The 23348-nt window shown below is 51.5% G+C and overlaps 8 protein-coding genes across 8 annotated transcripts; 5 read left to right on the top strand and 3 right to left on the bottom strand.

Annotated features, from left to right (window-relative positions):
- Positions 1–4646: 4646 nt before the first annotated feature.
- POX_f08251 (uncharacterized protein) lies at positions 4647–5942 on the bottom strand (the record flags this gene model as incomplete). Its single annotated transcript, XM_050117028.1, has 1 exon — positions 4647–5942. The coding sequence occupies one exon, from the start codon at positions 5940–5942 to the stop codon at positions 4647–4649; it is 1296 nt and encodes a 431-aa protein (XP_049967167.1).
- A 2565-nt stretch (positions 5943–8507) lies between these two features.
- On the top strand, positions 8508–10193 carry POX_f08249 (uncharacterized protein; the record flags this gene model as incomplete). Its single annotated transcript, XM_050117027.1, has 3 exons — positions 8508–8723; positions 8773–8853; positions 8949–10193. 3 exons carry the CDS (start codon positions 8508–8510, stop codon positions 10191–10193), a joined length of 1542 nt encoding a protein of 513 aa, XP_049967166.1.
- A 117-nt stretch (positions 10194–10310) lies between these two features.
- POX_f08248 (Alpha-glucosidase) lies at positions 10311–12044 on the bottom strand (the record flags this gene model as incomplete). The annotated part of the gene is made up of 1 exon (XM_050117026.1): positions 10311–12044. The coding sequence occupies one exon, from the start codon at positions 12042–12044 to the stop codon at positions 10311–10313; it is 1734 nt and encodes a 577-aa protein (XP_049967165.1).
- Positions 12045–13172: 1128 nt separating this feature from the next.
- On the top strand, positions 13173–14901 carry POX_f08247 (General alpha-glucoside permease; the record flags this gene model as incomplete). The annotated part of the gene is made up of 2 exons (XM_050117025.1): positions 13173–13772; positions 13858–14901. 2 exons carry the CDS (start codon positions 13173–13175, stop codon positions 14899–14901), a joined length of 1644 nt encoding a protein of 547 aa, XP_049967164.1.
- A 2469-nt stretch (positions 14902–17370) lies between these two features.
- On the top strand, positions 17371–17735 carry POX_f08246 (uncharacterized protein; the record flags this gene model as incomplete). The annotated part of the gene is made up of 2 exons (XM_050117024.1): positions 17371–17575; positions 17668–17735. 2 exons carry the CDS (start codon positions 17371–17373, stop codon positions 17733–17735), a joined length of 273 nt encoding a protein of 90 aa, XP_049967163.1.
- A 102-nt stretch (positions 17736–17837) lies between these two features.
- On the top strand, positions 17838–18017 carry POX_f08245 (uncharacterized protein; the record flags this gene model as incomplete). The annotated part of the gene is made up of 1 exon (XM_050117023.1): positions 17838–18017. The coding sequence occupies one exon, from the start codon at positions 17838–17840 to the stop codon at positions 18015–18017; it is 180 nt and encodes a 59-aa protein (XP_049967162.1).
- Positions 18018–18390: 373 nt separating this feature from the next.
- On the bottom strand, positions 18391–20657 carry POX_f08244 (uncharacterized protein; the record flags this gene model as incomplete). The annotated part of the gene is made up of 5 exons (XM_050117022.1): positions 18391–19729; positions 19823–19931; positions 19993–20187; positions 20246–20448; positions 20542–20657. The coding sequence occupies 5 exons, from the start codon at positions 20655–20657 to the stop codon at positions 18391–18393; spliced, it is 1962 nt and encodes a 653-aa protein (XP_049967161.1).
- A 1872-nt stretch (positions 20658–22529) lies between these two features.
- Positions 22530–23324, top strand: POX_f08243 (U3 small nucleolar ribonucleoprotein IMP3; the record flags this gene model as incomplete). The annotated part of the gene is made up of 3 exons (XM_050117021.1): positions 22530–22561; positions 22660–23014; positions 23145–23324. The coding sequence occupies 3 exons, from the start codon at positions 22530–22532 to the stop codon at positions 23322–23324; spliced, it is 567 nt and encodes a 188-aa protein (XP_049967160.1).
- Between the last annotated feature and the right edge of the window lie 24 nt (positions 23325–23348).

Below are 23348 nucleotides of genomic sequence, written 5' to 3'. Positions count from 1 at the left end.
GTGCCCGTAGGCTCGCCGATCCATCCAACGGATCCTCCGGTGGAGCCTCGCCGGAGTCACTGGGGAGACTCGAGTGGCCACTGACATGACCAGCTCTGCTCCTTTGGGCCCTTGGCATCCTCCACTTTGTTCGACGCACGAGTTCCACTTGGACACCATGACGTGGTTTGGCTGCCCGGCCCTGTGCTGTCGCGGTGCTCGTGCTCTTACTCTCTCTGACCGGCCGTAACGACGGCCGTTTTCGGGCGCAATGGCTTCGAATTGGGTCACCAGTGGTGACGGTCACTAGTAGTCACTGGTCAGTCTTCTCTCAGGTCTCCACTCAGAGAGAGAGAGAGAGAGAGAGAGAGAGAGAGAAGAAAGGGAGGAGTATGGGCAGAAGAGAGAAAAAGCGCTATAGAAAGAGAGCAAGCTACGCAAAGCTCATCACGACCGCTGGAGAGTTCCTCGCACACGGTAGAGTTTAGGTTCTTCAATGCTGCTGTCACCCATGACTCCATGGCCAGCCACTGCGGTCATCTCCCATGGCCACCGTCAATTGACCCTCGTTGAAACTCTCATGAACCCTCACAAGTCTCCTGAATGACAGCACTTTTCCACCCTCTCCTGTCTACGATCTTTGACAACACGCGTTTCTTTTTTTTTTCTTATCTTCACGGGTGATATCAATGCGGGCGCTCAGACATCCTCTCGGCAGAGTTGCCGCGGAGGTCCCGATGCATTGCATCCCGGACCTCCTCCTGCTGCTTCTTTCCTCTCCGGACTCCTTCGAGGGTATGTGGTGGTCGGACGTTGCCAAAGTCCCTCTACTGTATTCACGGCCACGCCCGTATGCAGCACTACGACGAACCACGGACAGGTGAGCCTCACCGATACCCGAGGACGAGCGTGACAGACCACGTCATTGGCTGGACATCAACAAATGACGGGGCGATATGACGGACGACGGTAGCCCGATCGACCTCCACCGGGAGCCAACGGGGCAGACGGGATCCCTCGAAGCACCAGAGAAGTATGAAGATCCTCTCTGCGACAATTTTTGCTTCCTAAAAATTGCGCAGTTGGACCCGTCGCTGCAGTCACATGTATGACGTAATGACTCTGCCGGGTCCATTCTGATTGCATTACTGCATTAGTGCATCCGAGAGTGGGGGCTCCTCGGCCAGGGAAAAACATTCCTCCCATCCACTCAGCCTTCTCGGATTCTCATTCCCCCCCTCCTTAGGTAACGTCTACCCCTCGAGTAGCTGGATGTGGTTGGACCCTCATAGGGAAATCACATCAAAACACACCAAAAAGGAAGGTTAAGGAAAGGGTAGAAACACCCCTCAGTAGTATGAATACTGAGACGAGACGCCGAGTAAAATGGAGTTTTCAAATCAACACACCAGGCACAGTTCATATGCGAAAGGATGGAACACTCGTTTCACCAGCCAAGTCCACACGGCCAGTGAGGGCTCGTTCACACCGTCTTCCGACTTTTCCCCTTGACCTGTATCCCGAATTCCACTGAGGTGGAGCCCGGCCCACAATCGTCATGCAACCATTCTCGTTGATGATGATGCCGCTGGTGAAGTGTCCAGAGAGCTGCTGCACTTGGATGGATGCAGCTCCGGGGGCGAGGGGCAGTCTTGCAGTACGGTGGTCTTGCAGCATGGACTCCGGGACGATTCTTGGATGGCTGCATCCGTGCCTGTACGTTCTCTGGAGGGCAGCGTCTTGAGGGGAGGATACGTAAGGTGCTGGATTTTGAGACGACAGGACTCGACGCGCACAGCTCGACAGCAAACACGACGGACGGCCAGATGGTCCTTGGGAGGAACTCTGATGGAACGTTGTCACTGTGAGCTGCATCGCTTAGCTGCAGTTGAGCATCCTCAACCGAAGAGGCGTGGTCGCACGACGCGAGCGTTGGCTCCCAGATCTATGATGCGATATCTATACTCTGCAGAGGAGACGGGGGGAAATGGAGCACAAGAATGACCTCACTGCCCCTCGTCCGCGTCCCTTCCACGACACCTGATATTTGGAGCACCGTAGAGACCAAATGTCGCCTTTCTCTCCCCTCCTTTCCCATCGTCCACCGACACATATCCATCCAACATTGGAGTGGTGACTTGGTTAGCAGTGAGTAGAGTAGTACTGCTCTCTCTTTCTCTCTCTCTCTCTCTCTGTAGTAGTACAGGCGCCCAGGCAGGGCGTGATGGTCACTTTTCCATTTTCCACCCGAATGCCCCCATCCCGACGCCACAACCCGCCCGCCACCAGCCACCGGGCGCCAGCCGTGTTCCAAGCCATGCCGATGCAGGGGTTACACTCGTTATGATCGATGCTGCATCTGGACGCTACGATCACACTCATGCCCCGTCCCCCAGGCCCTGGAGAGCAGACACATTCATATGGTTCCCCCCATCCAGTCCTTCCAGACATTCTCACACATGTACCAGACAGTCAACCCAACCGACAACCAGGCACCCGCCAGGGTCCGTCCGCCCGTGTCGTGATAGTGGAGTTTGAAATTGACGATTCCAAGCACCACTGATACCGGTAGTCCAATTGCCCATTACCCTTTCCCCCGGCCCCAGCCCCGGCCCCTGCGATTGGTCAGGAGTCCCAGGCATCTCATCTCGGGACAGGACTAGAGGATTGTAAGAGTGGAACATCCACAATCTCACAAATTGCGTGTCTCCTCCTCGACTCGGTTATGCGCGGTGTGGTGTTGACGGCTCAGCAGCGAGTTTTGTCGTCTTATCAGGAACTGTAGTTGGGAACTCTGAGAGATTTATTATGATTGAGGTGGATTCCGGCCCCGGGATTGGATCGATTTGAGTCTCCCCTCCCCACTTGACTTTTCCTTTTTGAGTGGCTCGTTTTCCCAATTTCATGAACCGAGGGTGGCCGTGTTTCACTTGTGTGTGTTTTTTCCCCCTTTCCCTTTTCGAATTTCTTTTTCCAGGGCCGTGCAGTCACGAGTGGGTTTGTTCACCGAAACAACTTCAGGACTCTTCAGTGGGAGATGAAGGAAATGAAAATGAGACGGATACAATTGGAAGTTCCAAGGGGCCCCGAGTGGTTTGACCGGGGAGCTCTCGGGATCTGGTTACACTTGAAAGCGAGTGAAGCAAGATTGCGTCTGCATGAAGGTACTTCAAACTGATGGGGGAAAACTCTTAGTTTAGTTGTAGATTAGTAGGTATAGCCTACTACACCAACCCATCTCATCTCGCAAGATTACCAAGGTAGTCGACGCTGCCGTCCGATGTGACCTCCAGAGGGAAGATGGGTAGGACTTGGAGAGAGGGCAGCTTGACAGGTGACCGAGCCGCCAATGGCCAATTTCGGAGTCGCCTCGGCCCGACTGGTTTGGGAGTTGACTCGTGGCTGAGGTATGCCTGCAGTTTCAGGCCTTTGGTTTTTTTTCGGACTGTCGTTGCTTCCGATATGTACATTGATTACAGTGTACAACCGTTCATACGATACCTTGTGTGTGTACATCAATTACATATGCAGTAACAATATGAGGTCTCGAGACAGACAAATCTTACCGGTAGTAGGCCTTATGCTGGCTGAGGTGAGAGTAGGTAGGAAGAAAACCCATCGTTCTACAATAGTTTGACAATGTCACTTAATCCGAGAATATATATACTTTCTTTGTTTGTCGTTCGAGGCTTAATCTATACCATCGAGAACATTCATCGAGTGAAACAACCTCTCGTCCCGGAAAACTCGGCGTGTACTCTTGATTAAATACAATGCAACTACCTCGAGACTCCTATATGCACGGGAGCCGTCCATATCCTCATTTTTGATCTGGACGTCATCCTCTGCATGTGCATTCTCCTCAGCATCGGATACTACGCTAGGAATCGAGAGCACTAGCGATGATACGAGGGCGCTGAATCTGCGAATCCTCTTGTGCGAACGGCCTGGGAAGATTCGTCGCTGCTCTTCAACGGAGAGTTTGTTGTTGATAGATCTTTTCTTTTGTTTTTGTTTTTTTCCGCCCTGGTATCAATAGAACTTATTCTGGTTCTTATTGTTATGCTCACGGCTACTGAGGCTTAACTCGGGGCGCTGGCCGTGACGCATGATCACCGCTGTGGTGGGAACAGAGGCGGAGAGGTTTTTATTCCATGATGATATTGTGGTTGATGTTGAAAGGGGAGGGACTATCTTCTAGTTTGACGTCCGACGACTGGTAGCGAAAAACATACTGAGACTGTGCGAGAGAGGTTAGAAACACCCCCCCCAAACAATCCTACTTGATCAGGCTGAAGCCATATCTCTTTCATATCGTGCCAGTCCTGGAGCTGCACACTCACTACGTGCTACTGGAGAGGTCGCTTGGAAATTGAAGAATGGGTTACCTGCTACATTTGCGAGGAGAAGCATTTACCCGGGCTAAGAAGCCACGGAGAGAGAGAGAGAGAGAGAGAGAGAGAGAGAGAGAGAGAGAGAGAGAGAGAGAGACAGGATATTTCAAATTGTTAGAAGAGAATATGGCTTATAGAGTATACTCAGTTTTTGAAATTTTTACTTTGTCAAAAGTGCCCCGAAAACCTTTTCACCTTGCATGATGCAAGTAATTGCACCTTCTGCCAGAGGTATCAGATGCGTTGCAGTGTGATCTGCGTGGGATTATTCGACTAGCAGTACTGCACCCAGGCATCCAGATTCATATTCTTGATGACGGTCGAAAAGTTCTCAGCGCTCTTGGCGCGACAAGCCACGGTCTTTTGGGAGACCGTCACGCCCTTTTGGAAAACCGTCACGCCGCGGGCCGTGAGCCTGGATTTACCGCCGCGGCTGCATTCACTGGAGGTGTCCTTGCCCTTGGGGCTCTCCTTGGCATCGGCATTGTTGTTATCATCGGAATCATCGTCGTCATCGGAATCATCGTCGTTATCGGAATCGTCGTCACCATCGGAGTCGTCCTCATCATTGCCAGACTTCTCTTCATCATCGCCAGACTCCTTGTCATCATCGCCAGACTCTTTGTTGTCGCCAACAGACTTCTTGTCATCGATAGACTCTTTCTCGTCGTCGTTGTTGTTGTTGTCGACCTCGGTGTTGTTGCTTTCAACATTGTCGCTCACGTCCGCGCTGCTCTGACTGCTGTCACTGGCATCACTGTTGTCGCTGGCGTCACCTGCAATCTCGCCAACATATTCAATGTGAAAGACCGGCTTGCCGACCTCAGTAAAGGCGGCATAGACATCACATTCGTCATATTGAGCACACTGCTCGTTGACCGACCATTGCATCTTCTCAATGACAGAAGAAATAATGTCACCACCATTCTTGAGACCAATCGACATGCCACGCGAGTGAGCCTCGGACGAGAGCCAATTCAGATACTCGATTGAATCAGCCTCGGTGAGGCCGAGACCGTTCTCATTACCGTAGGCGTCAATATTGTCTGGGTCGACACCGTCGCAACCGCGTTGCTTGGCGATATCCAGACGAGCCTGCATGATGGAGCGAATGCCGGTCGAGCGCAGATTGAGCCAGCGCTCTCCGGGCCAGTCCGGGAGCTCGCTGCCGAAATCGGCCTGGGAGAATTTGTTGGCGTCGGGTCGCCAGCTCTCGTACGTACCGGCCGAAAAGTAACAGATGACTTTGGCGCCAGTCTTGTGAATCTCGGCGATCTTGGTGGCGTCGTTATCGAACATGTCAATGTCGTAGACATCGGCACCGAGAGCAATGTCCTCAACGGCATTTGCCAGCTGAATCTGCCACTTGATGCCAGCCTTTGGCTGCCAGATGGCGGGCTCACTAGTCTGAGTGCTTCGCTTGAAGACTCGGCTATGGACGGAGCGTGAAGAGGCGCCAGATAGCGAGCCAAGGCAGACCAGGAAGAGGCTCACGCCAACGGCACACAGAACCAAAGCTTTGGCTCGGAGAAGGGTCTGTCCCCGAGGGGAACTCATAGAGAAAGACATTCTTTTCAAAAAGGTGAAAGGAGTGAATCGTTGAGGTTGTGGTGAAGTGATATTGTGGCAACGAAAACAGATAAAATAAAAACGTCAAAGGAGTGAAGACGAATTTCAAAAAGAAGAGAAAGAGAATAAACCAGCTTGGCCCAGCCAAGTATTCGACAAAGGAGCGACGAAGGTGAAGTTGGATGGTTGCCGAGTCTCCAAGAAAAACCAGCTCATCCAACGGGCATCACCATTCTTATATCATTGAAGCTGTACAGTCGAGATCTAGGCGCCGGGTCCAGACTCAAGGTTTCGGAGATAGATCAGAAAGACCCTATGATCTGGAAGGGGAGTGCTCCCGATAGGGCGAAGCAAATTGCCCGATGGGCCCTCATAGGGCAGATGGCCCTTTGGCAATTATTACCGGTGAGACCAGATGCTTGTCAACTATGCGATGCATTCACCTGGAATTTGCACGGTTGGCCAATGGAGAGCGTCCAAAGGGGTTGTGGATGGCCGCCACTACGCGGCAAGTCGCTCGTGAATCGCCCGGCAAACGGAGATGAAACACGCGCCAAGAAAGAGCCGGTCCGACCGAAATTCACCTGTGCTGCCACCGAGATCCACGCGACCCAGTCTTGATCAGAGATCGGAGACAGGCCATGCATGGTGGCTTGATGTGAAAAAATGAGAGGGGGAGTGCATGTCTTGAATAATGTTGGCTCGCACCGTCACCGAGCCTGCGAGCAATCCGACGAGGACACTTTCTCGCGAGCCAGGAGTTTCGGAGGTCTTGGAAGCTGGCTTGGCACTGCACACGGCGCGCTTCAGCTTCTGGAGCGCCTTGGTGCGATGACAGACGACCGTGTTAATCGGAGATTTTCCGGACCCAGAATTTCATTCCGCGGCCCTCAGTGCGATCTTGCAGACGCCCAGTGTGGGGGATCCAGCAGCCTTGTAGCCATGTACTCTCCAATCATATGGCTTTGGAGATGCTGAACATTGAGACGATTTCATCTCAAAGGGGATGCCCTCAGAGACTCCAGGTCAGAATGTGGATGCCAAACTATCAAAGCGGACCGTGGTAGTTTCTCGGCTTGCAGAGATTGTAAGGGTGGCTCCAAGTTCGGAGTGTTCTCACCAAGCTCTTTCTCCGGATTCTGGGTGACCGATAGACGGCCATGGTGGGGCTGAGATCCTAACTTTTGAGACCTTGAAGCATCCAGACGCACAGCGAGGAGCTTTGGGGGAGAGAAAGCGGAAATGATGCTGATTTTTTCGACTGGTCGAGCCCTTGAAGTCGTCCGCCATTGGATTGATCGGCGATGAAGTTGCCTAAGACCAGCGGACCAGGCGGATTTGCAAACGACAGTGCGACGTGAGGTCTCACGTGAACAGCAACTGTACATTCCCAGGTATTCAGTATGTGGTGGCGCTGACACAGACCGTACGTCGTCTGGTTGCAATCTCGCGATCAAATTTGGCTGCTGTAATTGTCTCAAGTCTCTCGACATTGGGGGAAAAAGGAATTCTGTCAGGGTAGGTAATTGAGCTTACGAGACGCATCAACTCTTGACAGACTGTATAACGACTCCAAAAGGTCCGACTGAGTTCTATCATCACGTCGCCTCAAAAGCAGATTTCCCACATACTGAGATTTGGTCCCTCCAGGGCGACGGCCCACGTCATTACGTGCGATCTGAATGTAGTAGAGGAAGCACAGAATGACTCATCATCTACGACCAGAAACCGCACTGCTACAGAGCGTGATATATTCAGAATTTCAATGCAAACCACCCTGACTGTCCGCCAGTGGGGGTCCATACTGTAGAAAAATTACCCTGGCAGATAATACGCGACGAGTGTATTCGAAAAAGTGGACGATTTACTGCAGTGTTCAAAATTCATAGCATATTATGGACGACCAAAGTTTTGACTGGCCCGGATATCAATTTAGAGTCCAGACCTAGACTCATATTTTGTCAATCTATTTGGGTAGAGATTGAAATGTCACTCTGGATTCTATTCTGGCATCGATAACAAAAAAATTGCGGAGGAAATATACGTAGCAAAAGACCACAGGATCAACTGCCACAGTGATACAAATTTCTCAATGTGTTAAGAGCGGGTTTGCTCTCCATGGCGTATATCCGCATTGGTCATGGCTTCCTTCAGAATGCTTTCAACTTCAATCCTTGATAAGATATACACAGCATAAAATTCAGCGAGTGTTCAACACAGCCCACATGGTGACTATGATCGATGCTACCCGCTCCACAAGATCCAATTCTGAAACGCAGAACTGTGCTGGGCTCCCCTAGGGGCATTATATCTGCGCATGACCTCATGCGAAGGTACACGGAGAGTCTGAAAGAGAAGAAAGAACCAGGGGGGAAGCCCTCTCGGAGACACTGGAGGATGCATGTTTAGCGCCGTGGCGGAGGGCCATATCAATCACAGGTTCCCAAGCCGTACCGTCGCCTTTTATTGCCGTTCATGGATCGCCACATGACATGATTCATGAGAAAATATGACCTGGCTCTCTGGAAACTTCAAACTTCAAGTGAGTATGGTCTTTCGAGCATAATGCAGCACGGCCTCAGTGCTCAGAGTCGGGCAAATTCGATTGCAGCTGCCGTGGTGCGCCAAGTGGATCCGGTCAGTCAGTTGACTTCGTGCCATACCGAAAAAGGTGCTGATGCTCGAGATGAGATGTGGAGAAAAATCCTCACCTTCTTCCCCGCATTCCAGATCCCGCCCAAGTTCAAGATCACTCCAGCCACGATGCACATTACCTCAGCGGTCATTGAGTAGCGGCGGATGAAGATGAATCAGCGACGTACGACCAGAGCTTGTGATCCATGCAAGCGTCGAAAAGTTCGCTGCAATGGTCAAAGCCGCTGCCAGCAGTGCACTCACCTTGGACTGCGATGTCTGTACACCTCCTCGGCGACATCGACAGCTCGAAAGAGAAAATTGATGAGAGGCTCCGTGATAAATGAGTGCCGAACACTTGAATATCTACAGAATGGAGCGACAAAGCCGACGGAAACCCTGGCGTCGCGAGTGGTGGCCATGTCCATCCCCGCCTCGATCGTTTCGCATCCCAATCCGAGTTTTTTTCATGAATTTTTATACGAATATGAACGATATGTCTTTCCCATGAGTCCGGTCATCCCTGCAAAAGAAGTGGAAGAGATGATCTCCAGAATGGACGAGAGTCGCGACGCCGCGTCGTTCGTGTACATCTTCGCAGCCGTTACGCTCAACCTCACACGGGGAGAACCCGTGCAAGAAGCACCAGCAACGCGAGAGCGCATCGCCACGCTGCTATCGCGGTCGCTGGAGTATCGCCGCCCGTTGGCATTCGATGCACAGCCGACCGTCGTTTCAGTCATGACAAGTATCTTCTCTGAAATGTGCAGCGTGGGCCTCCGACGCCTCGACATGGGGTTTTTCTATCTCCGAGAGGCCATTTCACTATTGTACATGCTGCACGCTCATTCAGACGAGGCCCTGCTCGAGTTCAGTTTGCCATTGCGCGCACGATTGCAACGCGCTTACTGGGAATGCTTCATCCACGAGCGTTTCACGGCCCTGACTTACAATAGACCCCCTTGTCTGAAAGCACTGCGAGGATTACCCGATCATGATCCGACATTGCCCGAAGAGGTTGAGGTCGGGTTCAATCACAATATCAACAATTTCTGCCTGGTCGATCGGGAATTCTTGCAACACTGGCTTGGGGAGAAGTCTGGCGTCAGCTCCGAATGGATTGAACATAAGCAGCTCCAGCTGGAGGACAACACCTGGCATCATGAAGTGTCCAAATTGCCCGGCATGATGCAGGCCGATCTGATCATCACTCGACACTGGCTTCGTACGTTGACCTGGCAGATTGCCTTGTCCAACACTCTCCTCTCATCGTCGCCCGACTCGTCGTTGCTTTTGTCGCTCTCGTTTCCGCTGCGCCTGTCAAATCAGCTGCGCCAGTTCTTGGTCGGCATACCCCGCGATATGGTGGGGATCCACGGATCTGGAATTCTCGAGAAGCTCTTTGAAATTGCCAACGTCATCACGGATGTGGTACTCCATCTACCACATGCACGTGGGGACGAGACCATCCAGCGTATTCACGACATTGTCTTTTTGAAAAACTTTGTGTACTCTTTTGCGGGATTTCAGACTTTACGACCTGCCATGCTCACGCAAAAATTTGAGCTAATCCGAGAAAAGTATCCTGAGATCAGAGAGATTGAGCTACTTCTATGATTCTTGCAGATCTCGGAGACTACATAGGCGGGAAGAGGGACTTTTGGAAAATTTCATCTTCTTACTTTTTTCCATGAGTTCGCCTGGTCCTGCAGTCTGGGTCACATGCGGCAGAGTTTACTGATCAACGAGATATACTCGAGCTTCGTATGCTTCCAAATGATCCAGCCCCTCCCCATCACAGTTTTTCAGCAACACCTTGTGTGTGCTCGACCCAAGTTGAGCGGTCAGATCCACTGGTTGACTGTCCGGTGTGAAATTGAGCGCGACCACCAGCTTCTGACGAGCACTTTGCTTCTCAAAAACAAAGACCGACTCGTTGAGCGGGTCTGTGTCGACAAAAATACCTTGGGCAAAGACTTGCGGGTGCGCTCGGCGGACTCGTAGGAGTTCCCGCCAAAACGACAGAACCGAATTCGGGTCAAGCGCTTGTCGTTTGGCATTCAACTCAGGGTAATTGTCATGGACGCGCATCCACGGCTTTGCCTCGGGCGTCGTGAAACCAGCGTTTGGCGTACCGTCCCATTGCATGGGGATTCTGGCATGGTCGCGCGCCAGATGTGCCAGGGCGCTCTTTGCGGCCCCCACGGCAACCGGGTCGTTGCCGGATAAGTCTTGTACAAATTTGTAGTAATTCAAGCTGTCCAGGTCTTTATACTCGCTGATATCCCACTCGACGGGAGCATTGACCATCCCAATTTCCTGACCTTGGTACACAAACAGTGTCCCCGACAGACTGGCCACTAAAACTGCCAGCATCTTGGCGCTTCGGGCCCAGAGTTCCGGCGTAGCTTCACTGCCCCAGCGGGAGATACAACGGGCCTGATCGTGGTTCTCCAGGAATGTTGTGCTCCATCCATCGGTGGTGCCATCCATCAACACTTGCGTGCTTGCTACGCGTTCGCGAAGCAGAGGCAGTGTCCAGTCGCGTGGGGTGGTGTCAAAGCGCACGTTGCCGAACCCGATGTCAACGATATCGAATTGGAAAACCATGCTGAGCTGGTTCTCCTTTTCGGAGACGTAGGCCAGCACGTCTGCAATCTCGGGCGTATGGGGCAGCTCACCGACGGTCATGGCGTTGTATTTGGTCAGGATCTGACTCATCTCGCGTAGGAATTCGTGGATGCGCGGCCCATTGCAGTACATGGACGAAGCCGGCTGCCACTCGAGGCGTGGGTCGATAATGGGTGCGTCGGAGAGTGATTGCTCTTTGCTGTACATGTTCACCGTATCGACGCGGAACCCATCGATTCCCTTGCGCAGCCAGAACTCCATGGCAGATTCGTAGACGGCTGCACGCATCGCCGGGTTCTCCCAATTCAGATCCGGCTGCTGAATGGCAAAGAGATGGAGGTAATACTCCTGACTCTCTTCGTCCCATTCCCAGGCACTTCCGCCAAAAACACTGCGCCAGTTGTTAGGAGGTTGCCGCTTGCCATCGGCGTCGTACTTGGCCGGTCGCCAGATGTACCAATCCCGTTTGGCGCTCGTTTTGGATGATTTGGAGTCCAGGAACCAAGGATGCAAATGTGATGTGTGATTGATCACCAGATCGAGCAAGATCTTCATACCCCGCTCATGACATGCAGCGATGAGGGCCTCGACGTCGGCGACTGTCCCGTACGGTTCATAGACCTTTTCATAGTCGCGAATGTCGTATCCCATGTCGTATTGTGGGCTGTCATACATGGGACACAACCAGATGGCGTCAACCCCTAGGTCATGGATGTAGTCCAGCTTGCTGTGAATGCCTGGAATATCACCGATGCCATCACCGTTGGAATCTTTGTAACTGGCCGGGTATATTTGGTAGATGGTGGCGTTTTTCCACCAGGGCGCCTCCCGCGACATGGTTGGAGGGTTGCAACAATGCAATATGGGTTTTTTCCAGGAGGGTCAGGATAGGATCTTTTCAGCACCACTGGCCGATGTGATTTTCGCTTGCTGGTTGAATTGAAGGAATTTGGATCCGGTCTGCTCTTCCCCCTCCAGTGTCCAGCTGCTTTGTATATTTATCTTTCTTCGAAGAACATCTCTTCCGCGCAACCTTCTCTTTGTTACTCTGTTGATCCATCCTCATTCTTGATTGGTCCAATGTCGGTCCGAGATGTGCTACCCCGCTTGTCAAATCCCCCGGCGGGCGTCACCCTCGCAACCTTTCTGATTGGTTAATATTCGGCCCGACGGCGAAGTTAAGATTGACCCGATACCCGATTGGGGATACATCATCCTGATTGGCTCATTCCCCGAGATGGACAGCTGCCAAGGCTGGCGAAGAAGAGAAGGACGGTTGCGCCCGATGCAGAACTAAACCCGGCCGAGCCACACGCCTCCCGAACTCTGCTTTCTGTTCAGGAGGTCTGATGGACAGTCCAACGCCCCCGGGAGAATATTCTTGTTTTTTTCTTTCCTTTTTCATGTCCCTCGGTCAAGAGTGGTTCAACTCAGGGGAAACGTTAAGCGAGACGGATGCAGGTGGATAATTTCAGGAAGTGCGGAGGTGCCGGATTCTCCTGCTTGTAGGCCTTGCTAACGGTGCCCTGCATACCCCAGACTCCAGACTTTCACGGAGCAGAGAGAGACTCTGGGGGGGGCCTTCGATTGCGCTTCTCCACAGACCTTGATTGGATCAATCTCGGCCCGGTCAGAAGTACGCTTAGCGTCTCAGGCAACCTTCGAGTCTCGACTCCTTTCCCCAGATTTCCCTCCCCCCGTGAAAGAGCAGACATGGAAAATCCGGGGATGCCCTTCCCTTGAGACTCTGTGACGACCATTCGCGGCATGACCTGGAGCAAACATTCAAAAGGCGTGTAGTGTCTTCCTCCTTTTTTTCTTTCCTCCACCTAGCTCAGTTGCCATCCATCCTCCTCCGCTTCAAGAGACGTGATATTTGCCCGTCACTTCCTTCTTTCTACTTGGCAACTTCACCTCACACGTACTGTCTCTCCTCTCTGCATCTTTGACTTGCACGGATTCATCATGTCCGTCGCCGTGGTTGACGACGATGGCGCCATCCGCGGAATCGACACTGGCCATGTCAGGCCCGAGGCGAAACGCGCCACCGAGGCCGAACACAAGATGAGCTTCCGGCAGAGTCTGCGGACCTACCCGCATGCCGTGGGCTGGTCGGTCCTCTTCTCGACTGCACTGGTGATGGAGGGTTACGACAACGCCCTCATCGCCACCTTATTCGCGTATGGGCCCTTTCAGCGTACCTTCGGCAACCGGCTGGCCGACGGATCCTATCAGATCACAGCTGCGTGGCAGTCGGGTCTCACAAATGGTGCCTTGGTGGGTGAGATTCTAGGCTTGTTCGCGACGGGTATTGTGGTGGAGCGATTCGGGTACCGCAAGAGTCTCATCGGGGCGTTGATGGCCTGTGTGGCTTTCATCTTCATCATCTTCTTTGCCAAATCCTTGCCGGTTCTGCTGGTCGGCGAGATTCTCATTGGCATTCCTTGGGGTCTGTTCCAAACCGTCACCACGACCTATGCATCCGAGGTGTGCCCCGTGGTGCTACGTCCATATCTGACCACCTATGTGAACCTCTGCTGGGTCATGGGTCAATTCATCGCCTCGGTAAGTTTGGAGAAGAGTGCTGGGCGGTGTTGTGTCACCCTGCTGGGTGGACCAGCAGATCGTTCAAGCTAACGAAGGCATTTAGGGTGTTCTCAAAGCCATGCAGGATCGGGACGATCAGTGGGGCTACAAGATCCCCTTTGCTCTACAGTGGATGTGGCCGATCCCCATCGCCATTGGCATCGCTCTTGCACCTGAATCCCCTTGGTGGCTCATTCGCAAGGAGCGTCCCGAAGATGCTCGCCATGCGCTCCATCGCCTCACCGTTCCCGGCCGAGACCCGAACTTCAACGCCGACGAGACCATCGCCATGATCCGCAGCACCAACGAACTCGAAAAGCGTCTGACAGCCGGTACCAGCTACCTCGACTGCTTCTGGGGCGTGGACAGACGCCGGACGGAAGTCGTGTGTCTCACCTGGGCTACCCAGATGGTCAGTGGAAGTTCCTTGATGGGCTACTCAACCTACTTTTACGAACAAGCCGGCATGGCACCCAGCAACGCCTTCACAATGACCATGGTCCTCTACATCCTCGGTGCCCTGGGCACACTCAGCTCGTGGCCCCTGATGACTCGATTCGGTCGCCGCACCCTCTATGTCGGCGGTCTGGCCTGCATGGGAATTCTCCTTCTCATCATCGGATTTCTGGGCATCATCTCCCGAGAGAACGTCGCCGCCCAATGGGCCGTCGGCTCTCTCCTCCTCATCTACGCCTTCACGTACGATGCCACCGTCGGACCGATCTGTTACTCTCTTGTATCCGAACTCAGCTCCACCCGTCTCCGTACCAAAACCATCGTTCTCGCCCGCAACCTCTACAATGTGTGCGGTCTCATCACCAACATCATCACGCCACGGATGCTCAACCCGTCTGCGTGGGACTGGGGTGCCAAGGCAGGGTTCTTCTGGGCGGGTATTTGCTTGATCTGTTTTACGTGGACTTACTTTCGTCTACCGGAGCCTCAGGGCCGCACCTACGCGGAGCTAGACTTGCTGTTTGAACAGCAGGTCCCGGCGCGCAAGTTTAGCTCGACTCGGGTGGATCCGTTTGCCAGCGATCGCGCAAGCTCAGTTGGAACAAAGTCGGAGATGCCAATCACGGAGACGGTAGAGAAAATTGACCTCTGAGTATTTTCCCTTCTGGAGCATAATGGTACACAGTTTGCCGAGCCAGAGGAGAGGGGACAAGAAGAATTTTTGCGATGAATCAAATCATTTTTCCACTCCACGCCATCTTTCCTTGTCTCACCTACAGAATCTAGCAACTTGGCAGTTCTTCATCTACTAGCAAGCACCATTGAGAACCTAAGATTGCGTCGTAGAGCCTCCTCAAGTATGATTGCAATGATGGAATGGCCAGTCTACGATTCCGTGACCTCTACCTTCGTGCAAACCCCGCGTCAGAAAAAGGCAAACAACATTTCCAGGTTCAAACTTGACCGGAACAGTTTTTTGATCTAACTCACCACCTCTTTAGAATCCCTACCTCTGATGTCCATCAATCTCTTCATAATTCATTTTCTTTTAAGAGCACTTGAAGAGAAAGAAAAAAGGGAGAGGGAGCACCCATCCGTAAACTTAATCAGTCCTACACATCTTCAGAACCCACATCAGACCCCATCGCCGTCGCACTCCTATCGACCACCCACTCTCCAGAGATGAATCCTTCCGAGATTTCCGGATCAGTAAGACAGCCGCCATTGGGCATACGGTGTCTATCGAGATTGGTTCTCTTCTGGTTGATAATAGCGTACTCCAGGGAGAGGAGATCCATTTATACTTTTTGTCAAAGTCGTACGCTTAGAAATTGTAATACCGGGAGGTTTACTTTGGCACGGCCAGAGACGATTATTTCCGGTGGTTCTGCTCTTTATGGTTTTTTTACCTGCTTTAGGGGAGGATTCGTCAAAATCGTATTGATGGTTCTGTTTCTTTTCTTGTCTTATCTTTGATGTTACGGTGATTGAATTGAGAGAGGTTCGAAAGGTCATTCTTAAGGGGGGGGAGAGATTTAATTTAAAGTATACGGACATTTGTAGATGGTTGTATTGGAACCTTGTAGCTAGCCAAGACTCCATCTACATTTGAAAAAAAAAAAAAAAAAAAACTCTTTATGAACAACTTTATGGCGGGGAGGATGAGTCACCTTCATGTACACACTTAGGTAGGCTTTGTATGATTCTCTTGTAGTATTTTCATTCTGGTGAATGGTATCTGATCGTGACCCTTGAGCGTGCCAATGTTTGTGTCACGCGAGAGAGACGACCTTGTCCACTCTCCTTTCCCGTAGGGAGCCATGTCTGATCGGTCGGTGATACATTCAACTTGAGGCGATGAGCATAATCTGGTTATCAAATAGATGTGGATCACCTCGTCGCTACCGTCGCACTGTTGAAATAGGAGTTTGATCGAGTCTTGGGTGCGAAAAAGTCATTTCATGACTTCTTTTTTCCCCTGGTGGTTGCAGCTTCTTTGGTTCTCTTCATGTTGAATTTTTTGTCGTGTGAGTTGAAGGTTGATAGTTTGACAGGAGTGCTGGGGAATGGTCTGAACTACGGTACTTCTCAAGACAGTGGGTACAATAGATCTTCATGTTCCTTAACCTCGTCGTGCAGTCTCATTCAGTCCATGAACATATCTATTCGAGAAAGTACCATCGAGATACAAAAAGCCTATTATAGCGACTAGAGAGTCGAACACTCTGGCATAAACAGTCTTGCTCTTGAGGTTTCGAGTATTCAAAAGTTCAAGGCTACACGGTATATTACTATGTACATACCCTCAAACAAATAAGAGAGGCTGCCTATGGGAAGTTGATGAGATGCAAAGGCCCGATCATCTGTACTGTCGATAAATCTACCACACTGTACCTAAGCTACTTCACTGGAGAATATGTAAAAATACCTCTAAACTCACGTTTGCTCGATGTTAGGCGATTGAGAAATACAAGGTTACCGTTTAGACTGAGCTTAGCTTATAGAGTTGTATGACAAGACAGATGAGAGTCTCACAGAAAGTCTACGATCTGCCCAGTATCCCACATAGGTCGTATGTCACTTTGAGCAACGTACTACATCCTAGTTCCTATCTCAATCAGCGATTGATCTTCCCTTCAATTCGTCATGAGTCGATCACCGGAATTGACCCCATAACCTCCTTCCTTTGAAAGTAGTTTGGACCGTTAGCAATCTCCGGATTATTAGTGTACAAGCAAGCAGAAGTAGAAGATTTCTCCCCATCCAGTGTCGTTGAATTAAAGTTCGTGTTCATCTACACAAAAATCAACACAGAAAAAAGGCATGACAACCTCCGTGCTACTCAGGTCAACTTCAACCAAAGGCACCGTCACCCAAGAATGGTTCCGAACAACTTGAATTAGCAGATCGTATCACGCAAACACACCATGCTGTACAATGGTATTGAGAAACTTAATAGATCAAATTCCTCGTGAAGCTCAAGACCAAGGTTTCAACTATAAAAGGCGTCGGAATCCTCGTCCTGAGCATCAGCTATCGCCTTGGAAATTACAGAGCTTCACACAAGACAGAAATCTCTAATCTTTTCCCAGCTCCAAATCCTCGCTCACCTTTTCTCAAAATGAAGTCTGAAATCTTCTTTGGCACCCTCGCCTCACTCGCCGTGGCATCTGCAGCCTCGCCTCTCATCACGCGCAGCGAGCGTATCACCCTGAAGGGCGACCAGCTCAACGGCATGCGCGACGTTCTTAGGGCCAACGGAATGGCTGACGTTCTGGCCGCGAACCAAAACATCCAGTGCACTATCACCTACTCGCTTGCATTAAGTACTTAACCCTCCCCTCACTTTCTTTCTTGTCTCGTTTCAATGATAATTACAATTCGCTAATCACAACTATGTCTCGCGATAACTTGACAGGTACTGAGGCGCCGTGGACCATTACCTTGGCTACTCTCAACCTCGAGAACTGCCAGTTCACTGCTTGAGCATTGGCTATGTTTCTTTTTTGGCTATTGTCGACTTCGACCGTCGGAGTAGGATAGTCAATCTGAGGGTCGTGGGACTGCCAAGTTATTGATGGTCGCGACATGGCCGGACTGGAAGCCTGTGGCAAAAAAGATATCTTCCTGTTGACGGACGAGAGAAGGTGGAGTAGTACGGATGGTGGAAGATTTGGTGAGGTTACTCAATATGCTGCTGCTGTCAAGGACTACGAAAGTCCTAGTCGCTCCCTATCTAGCGTCAATGAAAAGCCTCTGTTGCACTGAGCTTTGGAGTTCCCTCGCCTTTTTGCTCAATTTTATCTAGTAACCCCTTTTTTTAAACAAGTACAAGATTGACGTGAGGCTCTTGAGATGCACAGACTTGATTCCACTCCATGAAAGACATTGTATGCTTTGTTCTTACAGTGATTTTAAAGGTGCGGTAATTGAACCACCTATTGATCTGGGCAATTCTTGGTATACTATTAAGAGTACATCCATATCGGTATTGAAGAAGGATCAAAGCAGATTGGAATCTTGGCTACGAATATATGAGAAAGAATACAAGAGGACTGTAGATCAAATGAGGTCTAGTCACGACGCAGTCCTGAAAAATTAAACTTGATAGGTGCCTCTCCCTGCCTGCAAACAAAAACACTCATTTTTTCTTCTCCGCCAGGCCCAGGCACTCGGCCATGTTGAAGAAAATGTCGATGGAGTTGTAAACTCCACTGAACAGCTCCTGGCATGGTCCCTGTGCGAAAACGGGCACATCGGTCAGAGAATGGACGCCCTGAGCAGCATCCACGGGCAGGGTTCCATTGATCAAGAACCCAGTGACGGCGTCTTTGTAGTTGGCGACGTAGCCCAGCGTTTTATCCTTGCTTGAGACGGCGGGGGTGCGCGGGCCCTCCTTGTGCACCTCGTAGTTCTCGCGGTGGTCAGGGAAGGCTCCCACGCCAGCGTGAAGAGTGTAGCGAGGATCCCATTGGCTGGGGAAATGCACACCTTCCGAATAGCGAAGGGAGTTGGGTCCGTCGATGGTGTACTGGGACAGACCGGAGTTCTCGTAGTAGCCGATGGCCTTGCGCTTGCTACGATCATCCTTCTGGGCTTCCATGTACTTGGTGTCGACGGAGCCGGTGACATCAAAGCCGTGGCCGTGGTCGGCAGTGACGATGATCAGAGTGTCCTCCAGCTCACCGAGCTGCTTGAGCTTCTCGATAGTGGCGCTGATGGTGTCATCAAGTTCAAGGAGCTCGCCCAGAGCACGGTCGTAGTCCAAGGTGTGCATCTGCTTGTCGATGCTGGCGGCCTCGGACATGATGAACCAACCATCCTTGCTGTTGCGGTGCTGCATGACGTCGATGGCCTTCAGAGTCATGTCCTTCAGTCCTGGAAGATCCTCGGCATCGCGGCCAGAGCCGTCGGGTGCGTTGGTCTTGTTCAAGAGGTTGGCAGTGTAGACGTTGCGGTCCAGCCAGGTGGGGAGGTTGGACTTGGAAAACACACCCAGAAGCTTCTGGTCGTTGGGAGCCTGCTGCAGGGCGGTCTTGTTGAGCGCAATCTTGTACTGCTTCTCGGCAAACAGATTGTAGTACTCTCGCTTGGCCTCCTCGGACTTGAGGAAGTTCTCAGCACCAGCGCCCAAAAGAACATCGGGGCCACCCCACTGGGTCCAGGTGTAGTTGGTTAAGCCCTCGTAGAAGGTACTAATGACGTGGTCGTACTCACCACGCTTGCTGGTATGAGCGGCCAAACCCGCAGGAGTAGCATCGGCCAAGAAGGCTGTCGAGATAATACCAACTCCAGCGTGGGGGTGTTGACGCTTGAAGATTTCGGCAATGGTCTCGAACTTGGGGTCATCGAAGGGATTCTTGGAGGAGTCGACGTACACGCCCAAGGCATTCACGGTGGTCTTGTGACCGGTGTAAAGGGCTGTCGCGGAGTTTGCGGAATCGGTGATGAAGGAGTCCATGCTGTGGGTCATCTGGTGGCTGATCATGAAAATCCAAGTTAGCACCGCAAGGCTTTTTGTTATTTGACAAGTTGTGTGAGCAGACAAAATTTTTATAGAATAGCTCTCTTACCCTAGAACAGGAAATTTGTCCATTGCCATCTTTGACATGTATTTCCCATTGATGCTCTTGTGAGCAATGAGACGAGCGGCAGTGATCATGTTGGTGGTCATACCATCCCCTGGACGCATAGTCAGTACATCGCCAAGGTAGAAACAGTAGACTGGGAAGGGGATCATTACCGACGAAGAGAATGACGTTCTTCGCGCGACGCTTGTGAGGCATCTTTCGCACGAGCCAGTTGGCAACGGTCTTCTGGGTTCCGTAGTAGTTCAGAGTCGCCTCATACTCTCCCGGCTCATACAGTGCCACACGTCGATAGATCTTGGAGGTGACATTGACCAAGGACGGTGTTTTCGCGTCCTCCGCAAAACGGTCTATGCTACAATTAGCAATTGATTTCAACCTGCGTCAAAGTGAAGGGGCAACACTCACCCTCATACCACGTGAAGTCCCATCGCTCAAGCTCAGGCTCTTGGATCTTGAAGAACTTGGTAACAGGGACAGCTTTGCCTCCCTTCTTAGAGATGGTGAATGTGAAGTTAGGGTCTGGTTCGCCAACACGGGCCTCAGTACCATTGACAGGCGAGTGGACCTCAAGTCGGATGTCGAAGAATTGACCGGCGAGGAAGTCTGCCCTGTAATACACGCAAAAGCACCTTGGTCAGCTTTGTGTTGCGATGAACGCTTGATCAACGTCAGGTTGGAACGGGTGACAATTCATCACATACTGGTCAGGGGGGAAGACACAGCCGAGATCCGGGCAACCACCCAGACGCTGGTGAGTCTGCGCAGCTGTGCCGGCGATCACAGCCGCAGCTGCGAGAACGTACGACAGAGTCTGCATGATCTCTGTTGATTACCCTCGCTAGAATGGCTAGAAAAGGGTAGAAACGAGGCGTGAGAGATAAGGAGGGAAGAAATTCCAAGATCGCTGGACGACCAGAAGCGATTCTAATATAGACAGTTGAAAGCCGACATCTTGCCAGCGAATCTAGGTTCCCTCCTGCTCGCGCCAAGTGAGTAGCTCCATGCCAGACACGTCAACTTCCGTTGCGAGAGAAGCAGATGGCCGCTGGAAGCTCGATTTGTGCCATGAGCATGGTTCGCACCCCTGCCAATGATGGCAGCAGGCTGGGCGCCATTCTCCAGATAGTCAAAGCGACTTGGCCGATGTTGTCCGAGGTCAACAAATCGGAGCCTGGCAGGTCCAACACGTGCAGAGCAGACGAGCGCTGGCTGGAAAGCTTCAAGGCTTCTTGGCAACCCAGGGAGGCTTTGGTGGCTCCTCGCCAAGAGATGAAATTCTTGGCACTCCGCAGTCGAAGGGTCTTGGCATGGAACCTCTTTGCCAGCCGCCAATGATGCGGTCTCAATGAAGAACGCGCTGATTGTATGTTCAACGCGGACTTGCGATATCGTTGGAGGTAGTGGCGTATCTGACTTCCGACTCAGAGCGAATTCAGGAACCAAAGTTTGGAGTTCGGCACTTTCATCGGGGAACGTTCTCCCGCGAGTCGTCCATATTATCCGTGGGATCGAGTTCCTACGTTGGCGCAGACACGAGCGATGACGTTCCTATTGAATGTAATTCACACATTCAAGCTCGCCAGAATAACTCATTGATTTTCTGCTTGGATAGTGGACAGATAACTCCACATAGTAGACGCCCACCACGATTTTGCAGCTATGTGAAGTTCGCAATTGGTATTGACTCCCCCCCCCCCCCCTAGATTCTTTGCCGTTTGGGGTCAGCCTTGTTCTTTTCATTTCGTTTGGTTGCATGTCGGCAAGTTCTCTGTACTCGATCGGGGTGTCGCAGTAAGCGGAGTCCGCCGGAGGGCGACATCGTGTCGACGCCACTCATACTAACTTGGCTCGCCTTTTATTGCACTATTCGAGTTCATTTATGATTGGAGGACGCAACTCCTGTAGTCGTGCCATGCGTACTGGTCCGATTCCGAGAAACGCCATCGAATCGCGTGCGAGGGACAATTGATTTGATGACCCAAAGCCTGGAATACTCTCCCACGTGGGCGGAACAAAAGCACTCAGCCGACCATAAACCGCCTCGAAAAGCGCCACTGGAAAGGTCACGCTTCAGAATACAAAACGTATTTGAAAATTTGGAGTTGTCTGGCTGACACGACCCTGGATGGCATTGAAAGAAGGCATCTTCGGGCTAGTCCCGATCGCTTAGTTCAAAATTTAGCATCTCGAATTAATGCTTGAACCACATTCGTCTCTCATCCCCGTTTTTGTATGATGCATGGCCTCTGAATGTACTAAATAAACGGCGGCAAAAGCGAAGCAATCTATCAGGTAGCAGATAGCCGCCGGCACACGTCCAGTGGAGCGGTTTGGTAGATCTGACTTGTAGAGCACATTGATTCAATCATATATCAGCAGTTGAATGTGCTTCGGTACGCAAATTCTCCGTCGCGGACTCTGCACTGGTCATACAGACAATAAAGTGAGCCGGTGAGGCCACTGATTCTACCACAAGTACGAACGGACGCTGTTGCGGGTCTGTACAGGTGGTTATCACGTGACTAACTCTAGCTGGGTTGCCGCGCCTGGGCAGAAACCACACCGCCGCAGATAACGGAATTTTCCTTATCGCGTTTTACTCTTTTTCCCTTCGCGGCCAGATCGATCGAGTGCAAACGCTCTCCAGGCACACAGGCGTTGTCACGTTCATTACTAGAAAGCCGCCAAGATGGTCCGTCAATTGAAGCATCACGAGAAGAAGTGAGTACCAGGACACCCCACGTAATCTCACCGTGGCTGCATCCGGTTTCAGCCTGGCCCATTCCCTAGAAAGTACGGTCCACTAATTCCCGTCTCAGACTCTTGAAAAAGACCGATCTTTACACCTACAAGTCAGACCAAGGTCACCGTGCCGGTGAAATTCAGCGACGGTATGGAGTTTCGGATGTGGAATACAACACCTACAATGCCATTTGCGGATCATTACGGAAGATGGCGCACAAGCTCTCGCAGCTAGAGCCCGAGGATCCCACACGTCGCAAGCTCGAGACCGCTATGCTGGAGAAACTTTACAGCATTGGTGTGATTGAGAAAAACCGCGAGCAAGGAGGAGCTTTGTCCCAGGTGGAACATATCACAGTCTCGGCCTTTTGCCGGAGGCGTCTGCCGATTGTGATGATCCGGGAGCAGAAGATGATTCAATATGTGGATAAGGTAAGGCTCACTGTGCTGTTGCTTGCCAAATATTCTTGGATCTTCGTCTCTGAATAGGGGATTTCCTCGTCAAATGATCATCAGGGCCAAACATAGCGGCTCGAGGACGTCAGCTAACCCTTGTACGTAGGCTATTGAAGCAGTCGCCCAAGGCCACGTTCGCGTTGGAACGCAAGTCGTTCAGGATCCTGCGACCCTGGTTACACGAAACATGGTGGACTTTGTGCAGTGGGTGCCCAACAGCAAGTTCAGAGTGGCTGGCCAGAACTACCACGGCAAGAGGGATGACTTTGATACCTTGCAACTATAACGGATCGGTTACTCGATGTCAAGG

Source organism: Penicillium oxalicum, chromosome VI (genome assembly GCF_001723175.1).
Source record: "Penicillium oxalicum strain HP7-1 chromosome VI, whole genome shotgun sequence".
Lineage (NCBI taxonomy): Eukaryota > Fungi > Ascomycota > Eurotiomycetes > Eurotiales > Aspergillaceae > Penicillium > Penicillium oxalicum.
The sequence above is the reverse complement of the archived record's forward strand: the minus strand, read 5'-3'. Positions and strand labels throughout refer to the sequence as shown.